The sequence below is a fragment of the Lingula anatina genome, chromosome 2 (assembly GCF_051362555.1).
Source record: "Lingula anatina isolate TDL-2025a chromosome 2, LinAna3.0, whole genome shotgun sequence".
Taxonomy (NCBI): domain Eukaryota; kingdom Metazoa; phylum Brachiopoda; class Lingulata; order Lingulida; family Lingulidae; genus Lingula; species Lingula anatina.
Window position 1 is genome coordinate 1,302,174 of NC_141768.1, and position 19,181 is coordinate 1,321,354.

General features: G+C 36.6%; 2 protein-coding genes across 5 annotated transcripts; one reads left to right on the forward strand and one right to left on the reverse strand.

The window, feature by feature from the left end:
- Positions 1–1,767: 1,767 nt before the first annotated feature.
- LOC106180679 (uncharacterized) lies at positions 1,768–13,680 on the forward strand. Its single transcript, XM_087007319.1, has 12 exons — positions 1,768–1,931; positions 2,046–2,233; positions 5,867–5,941; positions 6,215–6,431; positions 6,764–6,822; positions 7,272–7,404; positions 8,040–8,444; positions 8,789–8,937; positions 9,300–9,634; positions 9,953–10,066; positions 10,635–10,666; positions 10,928–13,680. Exons 2-12 carry the CDS (start codon positions 2,141–2,143, stop codon positions 11,146–11,148), a joined length of 1,833 nt encoding a protein of 610 aa, XP_086863445.1. The 5' UTR covers positions 1,768–1,931; positions 2,046–2,140; the 3' UTR covers positions 11,149–13,680.
- Positions 13,681–13,901: 221 nt separating this feature from the next.
- LOC106180678 (translin-associated protein X) lies at positions 13,902–17,874 on the reverse strand. Of its 4 annotated transcripts, none has more exons than XM_087007322.1 (5): positions 17,841–17,874; positions 15,447–15,675; positions 15,160–15,293; positions 14,648–14,781; positions 13,902–14,436 (listed from the first exon to the last, which is right to left on the reverse strand). In XM_087007322.1, the coding sequence occupies exons 1-5, from the start codon at positions 17,857–17,859 to the stop codon at positions 14,017–14,019; spliced, it is 936 nt and encodes a 311-aa protein (XP_086863448.1). In that variant the 5' UTR covers positions 17,860–17,874; the 3' UTR covers positions 13,902–14,016. The 4 variants fall into 4 exon arrangements, with proteins under 4 accessions (XP_086863448.1, XP_013420189.2, XP_086863446.1 ...); XM_013564735.3 differs by lacking the exon at positions 17,841–17,874 and adding an exon at positions 16,357–16,514 and having other exon boundaries at positions 14,660–14,781; XM_087007320.1 differs by lacking the exon at positions 17,841–17,874 and adding an exon at positions 16,357–16,514.
- Positions 17,875–19,181: the final 1,307 nt, after the last annotated feature.

The window sequence follows — 19,181 nt, forward strand, 5'->3', positions numbered from 1 at the left end:
AGGAAGTCATATACTGGCAATCTAAATGTGACCTTAAAATTGACCTTTGACCTACTTTTCACCATGAACTGAACTTTGCAAATTTTACTTTCCTTTTGTCTCCAAAACTGGCAGAGATAGGTCCATAGTTACTCTTGAACTTGAATAGGAAGTCATATACTGGCAATTTACTGTGACCTTGAAATTGACCCTTGACCTATCTTACGAAGAACTTAAATTTGATTGTACCATATATATTTTTTGCAAAAGTTTAAAAATTCTTGTTGATTGCATTTTTACAGCTTGTCAAGCACAAAACTGGTGCCTGTGTCCCTTATTTTGTGTATGTGGGGGTCTATACGAATGCGCTTGCTCCAGCTGGTGGTACAATATTCGGAGGCGGTATCGCCTCTCTGATCCTCTAGTTGATTTAATATTGTATTAAATTTTCATTTGTGTAATTCCATATTGCATAAGACGAATGGAATTGATCATGAGAGAACAGTAATGAAGAGCGCTTTTAAAAAGTTTATCAACGTGCCTTTTGTCATTTCCATCATAGATATGAATATTTTCATAGTCGCAGGGAAGAGAAAATGGATTAATTTGCCGGTTCATATGACTACTGAAGTTATTAACAAGTTTGCTGTTCTCTGTCAAAGAATGAATCTGTCAACAGTTCACCGGAAAGGACCAGTAGCATAGAATTCACCACGAGTTAACGAAGGGATATGGTGTGTTAGCTTGGGCGAGAAAGCGTCAGTTGAGAGAAAATATTTTTGCTGTTGTTGCGATTTGTGTGATTAATTGCTATAGGTGAGACAGCGACGTTCTTTATAATGACTTCGTCGTTAATTACTTCACACAAAGATTTTTCAACTTAAAGTAATTCTCTTTTCTAAAAAAAAATAATAATAATAAATTTCTTGCTTACTTGAAGATACATGGCTTCACGAATTTATCATGAACGCTCGAAATATTAACATTTGTAAACAATAAAGGTATGTGGTCACATTGTATAGATTCAGGTTGTAGGGCCTTTGAAACATAGTTAAAGTGAAATATTTAAGGTGTACCCGTACACTCGGGATTAAGAGTTAAGAGCGTTCCGCCGCTCAGTCGGCAGAAACTTGGGTCAGTTTTTCTAATTTCCCGGCTGTTGAACAAGCGCATCTGTTATCAAAAATATATTACTGCAGATGCTTTTGCCATCGTCTTGATAAGGAAATATAATAAACGATCTTAATGAATTCTTTATACGATAAAAGTTAGTTGTCCGTCACTTTCATAAAACAGACAATACCAAAGAAAAATCACAATGCTTGAACCACTCCCGGCTGTCATTTTGATCGGCTTCAGAATATAATCCACCTCTCTTGTCTCCTATTGTAAATATTTTAAAACTCGATTAACAAATTTTCCAAAATCGCCTTACACAGTCTACTAGAATTTAAATCGTTATTTAGTTGATATTCTTACTTCAAAGATCAACAGGGCAAGTGATAATGTTGCCCCCCCCCCCCACACACACACACACAAATGACCCTATCTCACAACTCTGTATGTGTGAATAATAATAATAATAATAATAATAATAATAATAATAATAATAATAATTATTATTATTATTATTATTATTATTATTATTATTAAAGAACTAGTGGTAGTATAGCCTACTTCAGTAGGTTCATAACAGATCAAGGTGACAAGCTAAATTGTTATTTCATATTTTGTTAGAAACCGGGAAAAAGATATGAAACACCTTCTTAACACTTTGTTTGGTTATTTTAAAACGAAAATTTTCTACGACGAAAACGACAAAAAATCTTTGATAAGATATATTACCTTCCTCATTGTGTTAGCTGAGACACTCTTTAGTATTCAGAGACAAGAAGGCGATGCACTTTAAAAAACAAAACAACATGGCCGAGTAGCTTGCAGGTGCCTTTGAGGTAAGTGCGACTAAAATATCTTATTTTCTCCCTCATGCATGCATATATTAACCATTTCTTCACTTGAGATTCCTCTTTGTTTCAACAAAAGTCGTTTGATATGCTTCATTTCAGAGTGTGGAGTTCATTTCAATGGAAATATAGCCAAAGCGACATACCGGTGCGTGACCTCATTTCTCGTCATTCATTCGACAGTCTGTCCAGCCGCAATGTCCGGCGTCGAGTTACGATCTCTTGACGGAGGCGAAAACATTGAAATACCCAAGGAAAAATGCACCATCGGCAGAGGCACTCTTCTTAAGGTACGCTTTGTGTCCCTTGCGTGAGTGAGATTTATATATGATGCCTTTGTTGTTTTGTGTCGTCAGTCTGCACAAGTTACTGTGGAGAGATTGCTAATGAGATTTATATTCATGTCATGAATATTACGTAATCTGGATATTGTTCAGACACGATCCTCTCGGGTAGCAGTGGTTTCTAAGGAAATGTATGGAAAGTGCTTCAGCACTGATGGTAATGACACACATGACATTATAAAGTGTCGTGTCTTTCTTAGATAATTTAGGGAAAAGCACCATAGTGAAGCCATTTAAAATAAATAAAAGCTGTGATTTACATCAAATGGCTAGATTGGCTAGAACATTTTCCTTCGTGAAAATGAACTTCTTTCCTTTATCTTAGGGAACACACCATCATATTAAAACTATTTCTTTGAAGAGGATATTAATAGAAAGGGAAGATCAAGTTTCAGAGATGAAAGCACACTGTTTTGTCAAAACATTGTGATTTGCTAGTTTGAGATGAGATCTAATTTCCTGCAGCAGGAAGCTTCTAAACTCAGAAATATTTTCTGCTGACAGATTTTATTAACCTGCCTGTAAGATTATTTGTATATCATTTGCAATCATGCTTAAAGAAGTGGATGTAAAGAAGCTCACTTTGAGATACGGGTAACTCTTATTAGAATAAAAATTGTGTACTTGTATGCTATTTGGTATATTTTCTGATTTAATTAGCAAAACCATAATCTGAAAAATGCATATTAATGCAACACGATGCAGGTAAACTGATGAAATTAATCCATAGTATATTGATTGCTGTAGAGGAGAAGACAATAAAGATTGATCTCGTTGGAAACATTCACAAATTGTCATTAACAGATATTTGACTATACTATAAAAAACCCAGGCATCCTGTTGTGGTAAAAAAAGAACTTCCAAAGACATTCTAGAAGTGGTTAAATCATGGTAATCTGTAAAAAAAACTTTCTACTCTCATAATTTCTCGTATGTATATAGAGCCCTCTCAGCCATTTCTCAGGAGAAGACAATAAAGATTGATCTCGTTGGAAACATTCACAAAATGTCATTGACAGATATTTGACTATACTATAAAAAACCCAGGCATCCTGTTGTGGTAAAAAAAGAACTTCCAAAGACATTCTAGACGTGGTTAAATCATGGTAATCTGTAAAAAAACTTTCTACTCTCATAATTTCTTGTATGTATATAGAGCCCTCTCAGCCATTTCTGACTGTTACTGTATCATGTATGACAAATACTATGGGTAATGCTGGCAGTGCTTACTACAGCTACAGGGAAGTGTTTTGCAGATTATTATGCTGTTAAATTTGCACTGATTTAGTTGTTGGACACTTTATTATTGAGAATTAAGGATGTAATTTGAAACCTGTCATTGAGATTTAAAATGTCCATGTCCATGTGCTAGCCAAAGGGGCACAGAATTATGGAGTGAAACATGGAGATTTATTTATTTATTTATTCATTTATTTTATGAGGGGGCTGTTAATGGCATGGTTTACTACATTAAGAAAAAAAATTGACACAACTTTGAGACTGTTGTCTAAGAGCCATTCCCATAGTGCTTTCAAAGTGTTTTTCCACCATTGCCATCCCTTTCCATTATGGAGTCTCATGTGGACTTATTTGATGCTATACAAATGGTGTTAAAACGGTATATTTATGTCAGATGATGGTAAGCAGTCTCAAACCTCTCCTCCCCTTCATACATAAAATAATCTCCTTTGCATTTTCTGAACCCTTGAGCTGATTCAGATTTTTTGCTTGTAAAGAAAACACGTGCTATGAGAACTAGAAAGATCTGTAGTATAATAAAAGCCTAGGTATGAATAGAACACCTGAAAAGTCTCTGATATTTCATAAAAAATAGCATTTCTCTGGTCTGATCATGTAAATAATGAATACAGTAGAGTACACATTTATTACACCAGAATGTACTTGACAAAAAAGTACAGATAGAGGTATACATACAAGAACAGGACACTAGGCCATACTATGATTCCACCATGTTGTCATGTGACGTAATGCAGTTTTGTTGCCATTTTATTGCAGGCTATTTCCTGTTTTCTCTATCATACTGTACATAAGGTTTATTTCAGCTTTATGTAGGCCCAAAGCAAATATAAAGTACCGTTCACCTCAAGGCTTATTATTTTTCTATATGTACTAATATTTTTTTATAGAAATGGTAATTATGATGAGAAGGCATTACTTCTGTATGACCTTAAAGCCCCCAGTAATTTTAACATTCAGCATGATAAAGATAATAATTTTGTTTGCTTTTGTAACAGACACTTACAAACCATAAAAAAGGGGTTGGGGACAGGGGAGAAATAACACACAGTACTAAATTCTTATTTCTTCTTTTCCATTTCCATATATCATACAGCTTTAAAATCAAATGATGAACATAATGCCAGTCAGTTATTTATAGAATATGATAAATGATAGGAGTCGGGCAATTTTTTTGGTCTGCAGCTAGTATTATATTATATTATTAATGTGATTGATCGCTTAATTAAAAAGAATAGATACATTTTATTTCCAGAGTGATTGTTTTGTAACTTTTAAAAATCATTTTCAAAAAATCTGCAAAACTGGGATGGGATGTCATAAAATTCATTTTATGAGTGACTGATAATGGTAAACCCCAATGATATAGAATATGGTACACATGGGGCTTATACTGAATGAAAATTTCATTGAATCAAACTCCACAGAACTCGCACTGAATGTAATCAGATTAACATGCCTTCTCTTATTTCTGAAGTACTCGTAATATCACCAGCTTTTCTGTATTCTACTCAATACCAGCAGGCATCATCTTAATCTGTTAACCTGATTGCATTCAGCAACAGTTGGATCAATCTATGTACAAAGAAAGTTTCATTGGGAATTAACCTAAAGAACATTATAGAAACTATTGACTGAGGTCTTGCCCATGTCACAGATACCAGGGTGTCCATAGAACATTATTGAGGTGTTTAAAATTTGTGAATATTTACCATACTGTGTTCTCTCCACCAGGTCACAGATACCAGGGTGTCCATAGAACATTATTGAGGTGTTTAAAATTTGTGAATATTTACCATACTGTGTTCTCTCCACCAGGTCACAGATACCAGGGTGTCCATAGAACATTATTGAGGTGTTTAAAATTTGTGAATATTTACCATACTGTGTTCTCTCCACCAGGTCACAGATACCAGGGTGTCCATAGAACATTATTGAGGTGTTTAGAATTTGTGAATATTTACCATACTGTGTTCTCACCACCAGGTCACAGATACCAGGGTGTCCATAGAACATTATTGAGGTGTTTAAAATTTGTGAATATTTACCATACTGTGTTCTCTCCACCAGGTCACAGATACCAGGGTGTCCATAGAACATTATTGAGGTGTTTAAAATTTGTGAATATTTACCATACTGTGTTCTCACACTCAGGTCACAGATACCAGGGTGTCCATAGAACATTATTGAGGTGTTTAAAATTTGTGAATATTTACCATACTGTGTTCTCTCCACCAGGTCACAGATACCAGGGTGTCCATAGAACATTATTGAGGTGTTTAAAATTTGTGAATATTTACCATACTGTGTTCTCTCCACCAGGTCACAGATACCAGGGTGTCCAGGAACCATGCCACTCTGGAGGTGAATCCTGAGGGAAAGTTGATACTTACTCCTGTAAGTATTGTTATGTTCACAACCATGGATCAAATATGGTGCTTATTTGATTATAGATTCCTCCCACGCTGGCTGTCCCAGCAAGGGCAGAGCTGGTCATGTTTTCAAGTGGGTCACACCATATTAAAGTAAAGAAAATATGTCCAGTTAAAATGCTTTCAAGTTTATAAAGTATAATGCTCTGTAAAGTATAAAATGGTCAGTCATAAAACTTTTAATAACTGTAAATCAATAGATTCCAATGTTAAAGCATTATTCACACATGTCATTCAGATCCACACAAACCCCTGCTTCTACAGAAAGGCAGACGGAGCGGGCAAACAGTGCACCTTGCCCAAGGACAAACCGTTTACCCTGCAGCATGGAGACAAGTTTGGGCTGCTGCCAGAGAAGTTGTTCTTTGAGGTCGTCTACCTGGACATGAGAAATGGAGATGCAAAAGATGAAGAGACGGATGACGAGGGTGCCATGAAAATAGATTTAGATGCAGGTATATGATAGTTTTATATGAGGTATAATGAATTTTTGTCATTTTGATGTGTGTTATGGTGATATTCATATTTTGCAGCCAGAAATGTTTTGCTTACTATTAGATTGTTGCTGATGTTATTGGATTCAGAAAGGTGCCTTTAATATATCAAAAAGTGGTGCTTACAAATTTATTCTGTTCTCACATTCAAACTAGCATTAAGATTATACACAATGTGAATGTAAGGAGATAACAAAACTCATAATGCAGTGTATTTCATCTCTATAACTCTAGTGTATTGAAGGCATTTGTAGAGCTTATTCCATGTTATTACAAGTCGTATCTGAATTCAGAAAAAACATCTGCAAAAGAGGAAATGGAAGAAGAGAATGGGAAAGATGAAAAGCAGGAAGTGAGTATCAGAGCTAAAAATGGAGACAAAAGCTAAGAGCCCACAATTGAACGTGGTTTATTTGTTTGGTGACATTTTTTCAAGGAAATTCAAGGAAAAGGAAATTAACAGTCAGGAAAAATCAGATGGGAGATCTTTTAATACTTTGAAAACATCTCTTTGCAGTTTTATAATGTTGCTCTTCATGTACAGTCAATTAATATGAAAAATTCCACTAAGATTTGAATAAACTATAGCTAAACTTGTGATTGTTTGGTCTAAAAAACATTCATGGCTCATTCATGTCTCATGGTATCATAGGTACCATGCATAGGTGTGGCGAGCACACAAGGATTTAGTCCCGACCTGTCTCGTCCCTAACCATGTCACCATTACTACTTCTGGTTTATAATGTGTGCTCAGTGTCTCTTGCCCAGCTCATGACTGTCATTTCCTGTTTGATTTTACAGGATGAGGAGACAAAGGAGGACAAGGAGATGGCCCTCCCATTAGATAAGAAGCGTAAACTTCCAGACTGGATGGTAGAGGGAGCCACTGCCAAGAAAGGACCAGGTCCAAAAACGAAAGGGCAACTGAAATCTGGTATGTTTCATGTACAAATTCTGAACATGCCTGTTTTTATCTGAGTCCAAACAAATTGATTTATTATATTTCTCAGGACTGTTTTGTGTATGATATCAAAAAAAGGATGATTAGGAAAAGGCAAAATTTAGGTTTTGTTCATGTTGGAGAGTAACTATACTACTAAAAATAACAAATCTTGAAAAAAATATAAAAATATTGGTACTGCAGCAAGTTAGATCCATAAAATTTGTTGGTAATTACTGAACATTCACCATTTTTAGTCTTTGAACATCAGATTTTAAGCAAGGGTAATATTGACACAGTGACAGTAATCCTTACAAAGGGAGACAACAGAAGACTTTGACTTTATGTCAGCAAATGATAGGTTGACGGACTTCACCAAGGAGTGAAAGGGCTGGCTGTAAATTAAAATTCTCCTGAAATTTTCTCAAAATTTTGTAATGCCGTTGTTAATTGATTCTCTTGAGTATCCAAAGATTTTGGGTTTGAAGAATCTTTTTACAGAGCAGTATATTTTAAATTATGAAAGTCCATTCAGTTTATATGTTTATCTTTCAAAAAGTATGGCTAAGGCAAGTACCGCTTCAGGATTTTTTGGTAGGTGTTCATTGTTTTCATTTTCTTTGTTGTAGCTCCTTCAGAAAGAAAAAAGAAGGAAGAGAGTGAAGAGGAAGAAGAAGAAGAGGAAGAGGAAGAAGAAATACCAAAAAAGAAAGGCAATAGAAGAAGGAAAGATGAAAGTGATGAAGATTTTGATGAAGAGGAGGAGGAAGAAACGCCCCAGAGAACAAGAGGAAAGCGCGGTAGGGGAAGACCAAGGAGAGGGGAGGAAAAAGACGATGATGATGATGACGATGACAGTGATGAGGATTGGGATGAAGAGGACATAAAACCCACAAAACGACCAAGAAGACGACCCACAAGAAGAACGCGAACCCTGAGAAAACGGGGTGGCAGCAGTGAGGAAGACGATGATGAAGAGCCTTTATCACGCAGACGTCCTTCCAGGAGTGCTTCTTTGAAAAAGCCCATGTACAGTGAGTAAAATATTTGGCAAACAGTTACTTTTAAACAAGAAGGGTGTGTGTGTGTGTGTGTGTGTGTGTGTGTGTGTTTTTAGGTGCTAAACAAACAGTTAACAAATGGTGTAGAATTTTATTTATTGTTGCGTTCATACTTTTGGTCATTGCTAGAATCAGTCCAGAGTTTGTATTAGTGCATAAAATATAAATTTTATTAATAGATTATGAATTTTAGATTTCATGATTGTCACAATCACTTTTCTAATTTTTTGGCAACTCCTACTAGGCAGAAAATAAAACAGAACAGAAATTCATATTTTACTTACCACATATTTGCTAAGTGTACCTTATTATTACAGCTGACGATTTCATTGTGAGTGATGAGGAACTGAGTGAAGAAGAAATTCCTCCTCGCAGACGTTCCAGTAAAGCCAACGAGGACAGTGACTACGTGATGGAGGAGGAATCCGGCAGCGACTGGGAGGCAGAACAGTCAGGGAAGAAAAAGGTATACCATGATGAAAGAAAAGTAGAGTCAATCTTGATTACTTTCTGGGCTGCTAATGTTAGGAGAAGACAAGATTGTTAACAAGGTCCTGTTTGAAAGTTACAGAGCCATTCCATGATCAGCTTCAAATTTGTTGTTTAGTGCTCATGTACAATTGATATTTTTTTTTTCTTGACACAAAGAAAACAGCCTCTTAAAATTTTAAGAAGTTTGATAATGTTAAAAATTAAATTTACTCTCCTTTATTGGTATTATTTTTATTGAGCAATGTATTTTGCAACATTTATATAAGGACTTGCTAAAAAAAAGCAACTTTTACTCCAGCTGGCTAATGCACATATTGACAATTTTCCTTGATTCAGGGCCGACCTCCGGCTAAATCAAATCGTAGAGGACGGGGAAGGCGTCGACAGAATGACAGCTCTGACTTTGATGATTCTGATGAGGAGGAGTACAAGCCACGTCCAAGTAAAAGGAGGGCTGCAGCAGCAGTAGCAGCACGGAGACAGAAAAAGAAGAAATTTGAATCTGAGTCTGAGGAAGAAGAGGAGGAAGAAGAAGAAGAAGAGGAGGAGGAGGAAATGGAAAACTCTGAGGAGGAAGAAGAGAAAGTTAAAAAAGGTCAAAAGAACCAAAAGAAAAATGGTAAATCAGGAAAGAAGAGAAGACCATGTTTGCTAGGAAAAGCATGTCACAAGTGAGTTTTACTTTAATTTTTGGAACCCTCATTGAAATGAGACCGAAAAAGGAAAAATACAAAATCATGGAAAACATTATTTTGGGGCAACAAATGACTGTACTGGCAATCTATAAATTTAAAGATCTCATGTAAAGATTGTTTAATTTTACAACTTGTATTTCATGATATTTGTATTTATAAAAATTATATGTAATACATTTGTACTACAACTTAGAGTCGCCACTATATCTGAGATCTCAGTAGCAAGACTGATCCATTTTCAGCAGCATTTATTTGTAAACTGACTCGCACTTGACTATACATTTTTCATATTAGAAAAAACCCAGGCCACTTTAATGAATTCTGCCATCCCGGTGACTCTGACTATGGCAGTGATGGAGAGGAGGAGAGTGAAGACAAAGAAGAGGAAGAAGCAAATGAAAGCACAAGGTAGATTACAATAGATTTTAATAAGGCTACATTCACAACAAGTTGATCCTGGAACTAGTCAAGTATGGCGTATTCTTGACAATGGATTCTCAAATCCCATTTGGCCATCTCAGCAGTGAGAGAGCAATTTTAAAATTTTGGCACAGTTTTAAGTGGGCCACACCATATTTGATCTGCAGACTGGTTAGTCCATGGATCAACTTGTTTTGAATGGGGCCTAATACAACAAAGAAAGGACACTTCTTATTCTGAGCTCAGTTTTTATCATTTACTGTTACACAGTCACAACTGTCTTCCAAATATGGGCATGTGTAAATATCACCATTTTAAGTTTCAAAGTTCATGTTTTGGTAAAGATTAAAAAGAATCCTATCTGTTGACTAAATTGCAAACTGTATCTTACTATCAAGAAAGAGTCCAAAATGGGAAACATTTTCCTAAATCTGTAACCGTGATTTGATCCCAAGTTCTCCACGAGAAAAAAGGCAAGCAGTATGTGGGCATGTACGTGTGTTTTCTATACATTAACTGTAAAAATTAGAATTGTGTATTTTTTCTTTCTTAATAGGAAAACCCCACAGAAGACTAAAGGCAATAAAGGTAACAGTTAATATTTTTCATCGCACTGTAGTACCTCTCTGAATTTCATTGTATGATATAACATCATCATCATAATCCTTTTCCTCTTGGGCCAAATAGAGACATGCCCAGAGTTGTTTCTGTTTCATTACTCCTGGTGCCTCATTTGGCACAGACCAGTGGCATTCATGATGGTGACTGAATGGCAGTATGGCAGTTGTTGCTTTTGAATTCTTGAATCTAAATTGTATGAATTTTACATTTTTCCTTTTCTGTTTCCAGACAAAAAAGGAGATGAAGAAGAAGAAGAAGAAGAAGACCAGGAAGATGATGGCAAAGAGGATGAGGAGAATGAGCCTGAGGATCAGGGCAAAGAATCGGATCCTGAGGAGCAGGAAGGGTCTGATTATGACCCAGATGGAGAGGAGGGGGATACTAAAAAACTTAACAAAGAGTCCAAAGGCAAAAGCAAAAAGGCAGTAAAACCTGTTCGAACAAAGTGAGACAATGGGAAAACAGGAACTTGACAATGCGATTTTTGGTAACCTTGTGTTACTAAATCTTCACAGGTGGAATATTCATCATGAATGTTGTCAAGGGCTTTTTTTTTTCAACATTGATTTCTATGTACATTAAGCTCGAAACAGCTGCAATTCCAAACATTTTCAGCATCTCTGCTCTTGAAAAGAAGCCCAAATTTTACACAAATTCTGAAAGTCGACCATTGCCCCTGAGCAGGTGGCTCGCCTTACACAAGATTTTCAGTTATCAAGAATTGTTTATTTTAAAATTTCCTTTAGAGCTCTCAAGCTCAGGGTGGCAATCAATAGTTTTTACATAATTTCAAGGGTATTTTTTTCAATTCCCCTGGTGCTGCACAATAACCCTAAGTAAGAAACACCAGCATTTCACAATGACATATGTCAGTAATGGTTAGACGTATGCTTCCAGTTTTAATTGTTGTACATGTCAAATTTATTAGTCTGTATGTTATTCTTAGAACCAAGAATTATGATTTGTCTGTTGTAAATATTTGAGCTAGGTTGTCATTTTTGGGCAATTTCTGATGCTCTGCACATTTGCTTTCATTTTATTCCTTTCTCCCAGTTTTACATGACAGTTTATGAAACCTTCTGTGTTTTAAGTCTGCAAACAACTCCTAGTTTTAAGCATTTCCAAAATGATTTGCACCCTTTATATAACAGTTTCAAACAGTATTTTATCAGAATTTATAATATTAAATCATATCTGTTATGATCAACAACAAGATAAGATTTATGTGTGGGTCATTCCACAAAAAAGTTATTTGTGTCATGGCAGTATCTTAAATTACTGTTGATTTCTTTCCATATTGGAGGGTACTATTATAGCATAAATTACGTAAATAAGTTGGGATGCAGATATTGTACAAAATATGTGCATCACTGACCTGATGCAAATGTCCATTTTTTTGTGGAATAACCTGCCTACAAAATAGTTGTTGTTACATTTGTGGAATACAACAGAAGAGATTTAATGCACGTGCCTATACATTTTTATTGCAGATTGAAGTTTTGACCAGTCCTGTGGGTTTTAGGTGATAGACTAGGTAGATATTATTTCAACAGCACCTTAGAGACTATTCCCAGGGATATCGTACTAACTTTGGATTGATCTATCTCCAAGGGGATTCTCACTGTATTGCTGTCAACTTAAGCGGCTTAATGTCTGTCACACCTACTAAAGTTGTTAGGGGGTAATTCACTTCTGGAGGCTGAGTTAATTACCCCATAGCTGATTCGAAAGGCGTGACAGACATCTAAGCTGCTTAAGTTGGTAGTGATTTAACGTGAATCCCCATGGAAATACACCAATCCTGTTGGATCGATCTAGGCATGGAAACCCAGTCTTGCATTTTTCCATTTCCTGCAGCACTTCATCACTGGTGAAAATAAAACTGTAGAAGGCTACCCATGATTTACAACACTGCCTTCATTCAAAATGTATGTTGGTGTTGGCAATGTGTTCTTGACTACCAAAAGCTACCATTTCCCCATCAAGCACAGCAGAACCAATCTTGTCTGCTGCCTTGTCATTTTGGGTTTGTTTCTGTACATCTGTCCGTCCATTGGTCAAAATTGTGCCCCCTACCTGTGAACTTTCTCAAATGAGTTCTCTCCTAGCAATTGTTCATTCTTTTCTTTAAGCAAGTTGTTATTATTTCATTTGAAGATGACCAAAGCAGTTAAACTCTGTGAGGTTTGGTAGCTTTTGTAAGCAGTCAAGATGTGGTGTTCTTTGCCTATGAAGCTCCCAAATAACCCTGTTGTATGAACTTTTTGGGCAGCAACTTCATGAAGTAAAAGGACCAAATTAACAAGCCTTGCTAACTTAAGCTGTTTTTTCAATACTTATGATGCTCAAACATGGCTTCCTTTTGTACTGCAGCTTTCTCCAGTAGAAATTCTGGTTGTTTTTGTATTTGTAAATAGTCATACATGGGCTTTTTTTAATTTTACACAATTCTAAAGTTTGCATCTGTACCATGTAATACTTGCCTCTTTCTAATGACAAACATTTTATTTGTAATTATACTGACAACATTTATTGCATTATAAGGTTTCTTTTGATAGACCTTTTTATTGTATAAATATTTTGCTTAAAATGGTTTGAAATGTTCTTAAGTGAACCAGAGCTGTATACAGAGAGACATTATCAGTGCGTTGATTCAAACTAGTCGTTATTTCAGCAGACGATCAGTATTGTCACCATGTCTTGTTCAGTTCCAGGAGGCATAAGACGATATCGAATGACATTTTAAATATTGTGCCGGGAGACGGGGGTTCCATCTTTAATGTAGCTGTATTGTAATATGCTTAGTTTGTTTTGGTGAACCTCTTGAAGAAAGTTTTGGTAAATGAGGCCGATATAAATCTGTAGTTTTTCAATGTGGCACATGCAAGAATCATATAAATGTAGTCTGTAAGGTCAGTGCTAGGTTATCATAGTGGAATATATATTTGTAGTATAGACAAATAAATGTACATTTCGTAGTACCCTTCTGTGTCAGACTTGTTATTGCAGAAGTACTGAAAGCTTTGTTTTTTTAATATGAAAAATTCAAAGAATTTCTACCTGAAGGAAAACAAGCCCAATATTCAGAGAAAATTATATTCAACTGCTGCATAGTTTTTTGCCAGCAGGGAAAATATGTGAAACGAATGTGTAAGCTGTCATCACTATATTAAGCAGACATTCTAGCACTAGAAAGACAACAATGAATAAACTCGTTTATTCATCTTGCTCTTCAACAATGCCTTTCACAGTCCCAAAACTATACATATAGAACCTGATATGTATGTTAAAGGAATAACTATTTCAATGAAAAAAGGCTAATTTTCTGGGCACAATTCTGTTGCATCATCAAAGTCATTGTGAATATTTTTTGTGAAACTTATGACATCCACCAGCATGTGTTGGGGTATTTCTGACCCCCTGACTTGGACAGTGTAACACGCAGACTCCACCTTCTGCAGACTCTGCTTCAGTACCGCCAGCTTCCTTGGCAGTTCACGGGCAACGTTTCCAAACGATAGAAATGCATCGTGGATCACACGCATGAAGCTGCAGAGAGTAAAAGGGAGTTCCAGGTCTCCAGTGCCTACACTGTTTATAGCCATTCGCATGAGTTCTCCCGTCAGGTCAGCAATACCTAACACATAATCCATGGGGCTCACATACACTTCAGCTAACTTCACGGTATTTTCAGTGCTTGTGTTCTCAGCAGAAGGTGATCCTGATCTTGTCGATTCCTGAAAGTAAGATAAAGCTGTACACCAAGACAATGTATCGACATACAATTATTTACATTTTGCTACTGGCACATGTATAAGACCTAAAAATTCTAAAAATCAGATGTATACAGTTTATTTTTAGTTTATTAGCAAATATGTTTCTCAGTCCAAAAAAAGGATGTTAACAAGAGGTGATAATAAAACATCCCTAATGCAAACAAGAACTTACCATTTCACTTACTGGATTTGGAAGATTTGCATTCAAGTCAAAGACTAAGTCTTTTTGCACTTGTTCCAAACTGACTAAAGTTCCATCCCTGAGATAATGGAAAAAAGAAACTGCTTCAATGTATTCTTGAAGACCTAGGAAGTAAAAGTAATCATTGAATAACCTCTGAAACATATAAAATGTCACTTCAAATCAGAAGTACTCTATTATAATTACAGAAATACCAGGGAAAATGTTAATGGTCTTCAGATAACATGATAAAACAGACTCATGCTTGACTAAGAAATTAAATAACGAGATTTAATCAGGTGCAAAGTCAAGTGATAAAAGTGTACAGACGTGGGTCTAAACTAGTGAAGAAATCTCGTTATTTTGCCTCCAAGTCAAAAATAACTTATCTTTTCGGTAAAGTTCACAAAAAAATGAAATATATTAATACACTGAATAAAATGAAAGAAAATTGAATTGAATTTGGCAATCAGTGAAATACATCATTTGATAATAATATTTACCTGGGGAGATTGCTCTCAGAAATTGATGGACATCTTCATTTTGCAATTCAGCAGCAATTGGTTTGAACTTGGTCAACTGTATCTGTCTCAATTTATCCTCTGCCTCCTCCATTATATGGGCTTTTGATTCACTCCTTGAAAGACATGATGAAAATTAAACCTTTTAATTTTAAATGTGCTCTACAAATCAGTTTTTATTTGAATTTTTATCGCACATGTAACAGTTTTTGTTTTGTAATTATAATTTAAGCTTCTACAGTGATGGGGCATTGGGGGGCATCACCTACCCTGTAGATCTGTGTAGCAAGAAAATCGTTCTCTTGCTGTCGATAGTAACGTCCCTGCTGAGTTTGACAAGTCTTTCATATTTGTCATGCCTTCCGTCTAACTCACTTTGATACTGCTTGAATGCCTTGAAGACATTAGAGTTCTCATCAAGCTTTGGCACGTTCTCCTCGTCACGCTTTTCTCCCGAATTTGCATGCTTGTGTTCAGTCCGTCTCCCTCTTCTACTACCTGTGTAATACATAAGGATCATATACATAGACAAAAGAATTTTTTTTGTCAAGATTTATTTCCCCACAAAAGTGTTTTTAAATCCTGAAAGAAGTGACAAAAGAAGTTTACCTTACCACGATGTGCCATCTTTGCGAAACTTGCACCTATGTTAATACGAACCAGTAATCTTAAACAAGACAAGCTCCGCCAAATGTTTGATATTCTATCACCACGGCATGTCTGGAACCGCGCAAAATTTAGCAAGGAATAGAATTTACAAACAGGCTCGAAATACGGACACCGTTGAATACTTTAAGACTGTATAACGCCTTCAGCAGCAGATTTAGAGGGGGAGGGGTCAGGGGGTCCTGACCCTCCCTTCGGTTACTGAAAGAATCACACTAATATTCCCCTCTTTAAAAATTTTAACTGACTGATTTATAGTTCTTATCTGTTCCAAATGGCACTGTTTGACCTATAACCCCCCCCCCCAAAAAAAAAAAAAACATACATTAGTTAAGAATTAATGATGACAACAACTTATTGCGTGTCATTATCATAAAGTCTGCGTCGTCAATTATATTTCTTGTCTTTTTTGCTTTAAAGTCTTAAACATGATACTTAGGCGGGGATGGTCATTGATCTCTATCCTTTACCAAATACTCAAAAGATCAAAATTGGATTGAGACAATACCTTACCCGGCGTGGCGTCATACATGTCATACAGCCCTTTCATAAAAAAAGTTATCTGCTCGTTGGGATTATCAGCAAGAAAAGTTTTTTTTTTTCAAAAGCCACATTGACGATATTGCTATATCTAATCATACATTGTACATTTTTTTTGCCCCCCCCCCCCCCTCCTTTGGCCTTGCTTATCAAGACTGTACATATATTTACACAGTACCCGGGGCAACTCCACAGTGGACGTTTGAAATGGCAAAGACTACTCACAACTAAAACCGCCAATTTGTGAACCGCTTTGGCTCTTATCGTAGTCTATAACGTCACAGGTGAAGTCAAACGTAAACTCACTGTAAAACAAAATGAAAACTAGAAAAGCACTCAATAAGCGCAGACCTCAGCCAAGGCAGCAAAGTCTCCATCCAATGCCGTTTCACCCCTAAATTGTCATCCTATAATGATTTAGTATTTTATTATTGATTATTGATTGATTATTAATCCGGATCACCACCAAAAACTAATGATATTTTTCTGAAAATTCGCTTCGTTGCAATTGCATGAATGGAAAGCGCATCAGCTTATGAATATTTAAACCTTTTCTTACGATTCCCTCTTCTAATGGGGTTGCTAAAACTAAAACCGTCCCATTGTGCTCTTCAACGTCATTGGTGAAGTCAAACTAAATCTCAGCATAAAACAAAGTCATAGTAAAAAAAATAATAATAATAATCTATCTAGGAACTCTCCGTGTCGGCTTTTCAAATAAGTGCTCGTCTACATGATGAATTTTAACAACTTTATGATAATACCATGTTCCCAGACTGGCGTTGCGTTGGATGAACTACATATGTACGGCTCACGGCCTATTGATTATTATGGCAGATACACATGTATACATGTACAGCCAATCTGGTCCTCTCTGTGAGAAAGTAGAAAATTTCCATTTGACACGTTCCCTACCAACGAAGCTGGTGTGGCCTCGTGGTACCTACGCCGTCTTGGGCACAGTTACATACTTATACGCGGGTTCGAACCCAAAGATATTCGATGAGATTTTTTTGCTCGAAATAATTTCTAATAATTGCATTTGATTACTATAAGAGGAAACTCGTACCTACGGAGGGTGGGCGGGTCGGTCACGGCGCAGTCGGTAACGTGCTAGGTTGCAAAAAATACCAAGCCATCAGCAAACCATGATAACGGCAAGTCACGGGTTCAAATCCCGGATAAAGCATGTCAGTTCACCTCAACAACTAGGTAGCCTCGCAGTCCAAAATAAAACGAATGCAGGCTCTCGTGTGTCCCAGCAAATTACCTTTTGCATAAAATCCGGTAAAGGTTAGAATTAATGACCATTAACATAATGTCTGCGTCGTCAATTATATTTCTTTTTCTCTTTGCTTTCTCACTCTTTAACATGATACTTAGACGGGGATGGTCATTGATCTCTATCCTTTACCAACTACTCAACAGATCAAAATTAAATTGAGTCAATACCTTACCCAGCATGGCACCATGCATGTTATGCAGGCCTTTCATAAAAAAGCTCTCTATTCGTGAGTATCAGCAAGAAAAGTTTTTGTTTGAAAAGTTACATTGCTGCTATTGCTTCACCTAATCATACACTGTACATTTTTTTTGCCCCCCCCCCCCCCCCCCCCCCCTCCTTTGGCGGGTCATCAAGACTGTAGCCTACATATGTTCATAGAGTACCCGGGGCAACTCCACAGTGGACGTTTGAAATGGCAAAGACTACTCACAACTAAAGCCTCCAATTTGTGAACCACTTTGGCTCTTATCGTGCTCTATAACGTCACAGGTGAAGTCAAACGTAAACTCACTGTAAAACAAAATGAAAACTAGAAAAGCACTCAATAAGAACAGAACTCAGCCAAGGCAGCAAAGTCTCCATCCAATGCCGTTTCACCCCTAAATTTTCATTCTATAATGATTTAGTTTTTTATTTTTGATTATTTTTTATTATTGATTGATTATTAATCCGGATTACCACCAAAAACTAATGATATTTTTCTGAAAATTCGCTTCGTTGCAATTGCAAGAATGGAAAACGCATCAGCTTATGCATATTTAAAGCTTTTCTTACGATTCCCTCTTCTAATGGGGTTGCTTAAACTAAAACCGTCCCATTGTGCTCTTCAACGTCATTGGTGAAGTCAAACTAAATCTTAGCATAAACAAAGTCATAGTTATAAAATTAATAATAATCTATCTGGGAACGCTCCGTCTCGGCTTCTCAAGTAAGAGCTCGTGCACATGATGAACTTTAACAACGTTGATGATAATACCACGTTCGCAGACTGGCGATGCGGGGGATGAACTACATATGCACAGAACACGGCCTATTGATTATTATGGCAGATACACATGTATACATGTACAGCCAATCTGGTCCTCTCTGTGAGAAAGTAGAAAGTTTCCATTTGACACGTTCCTTACCAACGAAGCTGCTGTGGCCTCGTGGTACCTCCGCCGTCTCTGGCACAGTTAGACACTTCTACGCGGGTTCGAACCCAAAGATATTCAATGAGATTTTTTTGCTCGAAATAATTTCTAATAATTTGCATTTGATTACTATAAGAGGAAACTCGTACCAACGGAGGGTGGGCGGTGCAGTCACGGCACAGTCGGTAACGTGCTAGGTTTCAAAAGATACCAATCCATCAACAAACCATGCATGATAACGGCAAGTCACGGGTTCAAATCCCGGATGAAGCATGTCAGTTCACCTCAACAACTGGGTAGCCTCGCAATCGAAAACGAATGCAGGCTCTCGTGTGTCCCAGCAAATTACCTTTTGCATAAAATCCGGTAAAGGTTAGAAT

Excerpts from the sequence above, each read along its gene's own strand:
- LOC106180679 (XM_087007319.1), top strand. The coding sequence starts at position 2,141 with ATGTCCGGCGTCGAGTTACGATCTCTTGACGGAGGCGAAAACATTGAA. Across the intron at positions 6,823-7,271 it reads GGAAAGATGAAAAGCAGGAA|GATGAGGAGACAAAGGAGGA; the intron begins GTGAGTATCAGA and ends TTGATTTTACAG. Across the intron at positions 8,938-9,299 it reads AACAGTCAGGGAAGAAAAAG|GGCCGACCTCCGGCTAAATC; the intron begins GTATACCATGAT and ends TCCTTGATTCAG.
- LOC106180678 (XM_087007320.1), bottom strand. The coding sequence starts at position 16,393 with ATGAAAGGGCTGTATGACATGTATGACGCCACGCCGG. Across the intron at positions 15,676-16,356 it reads CATGTATGACGCCACGCCGG|GTAGTAGAAGAGGGAGACGG; the intron begins GTAAGGTATTGT and ends TGTATTACACAG. Across the intron at positions 15,294-15,446 it reads TTGCTACACAGATCTACAGG|GAGTGAATCAAAAGCCCATA; the intron begins GTAGGTGATGCC and ends ATGTCTTTCAAG.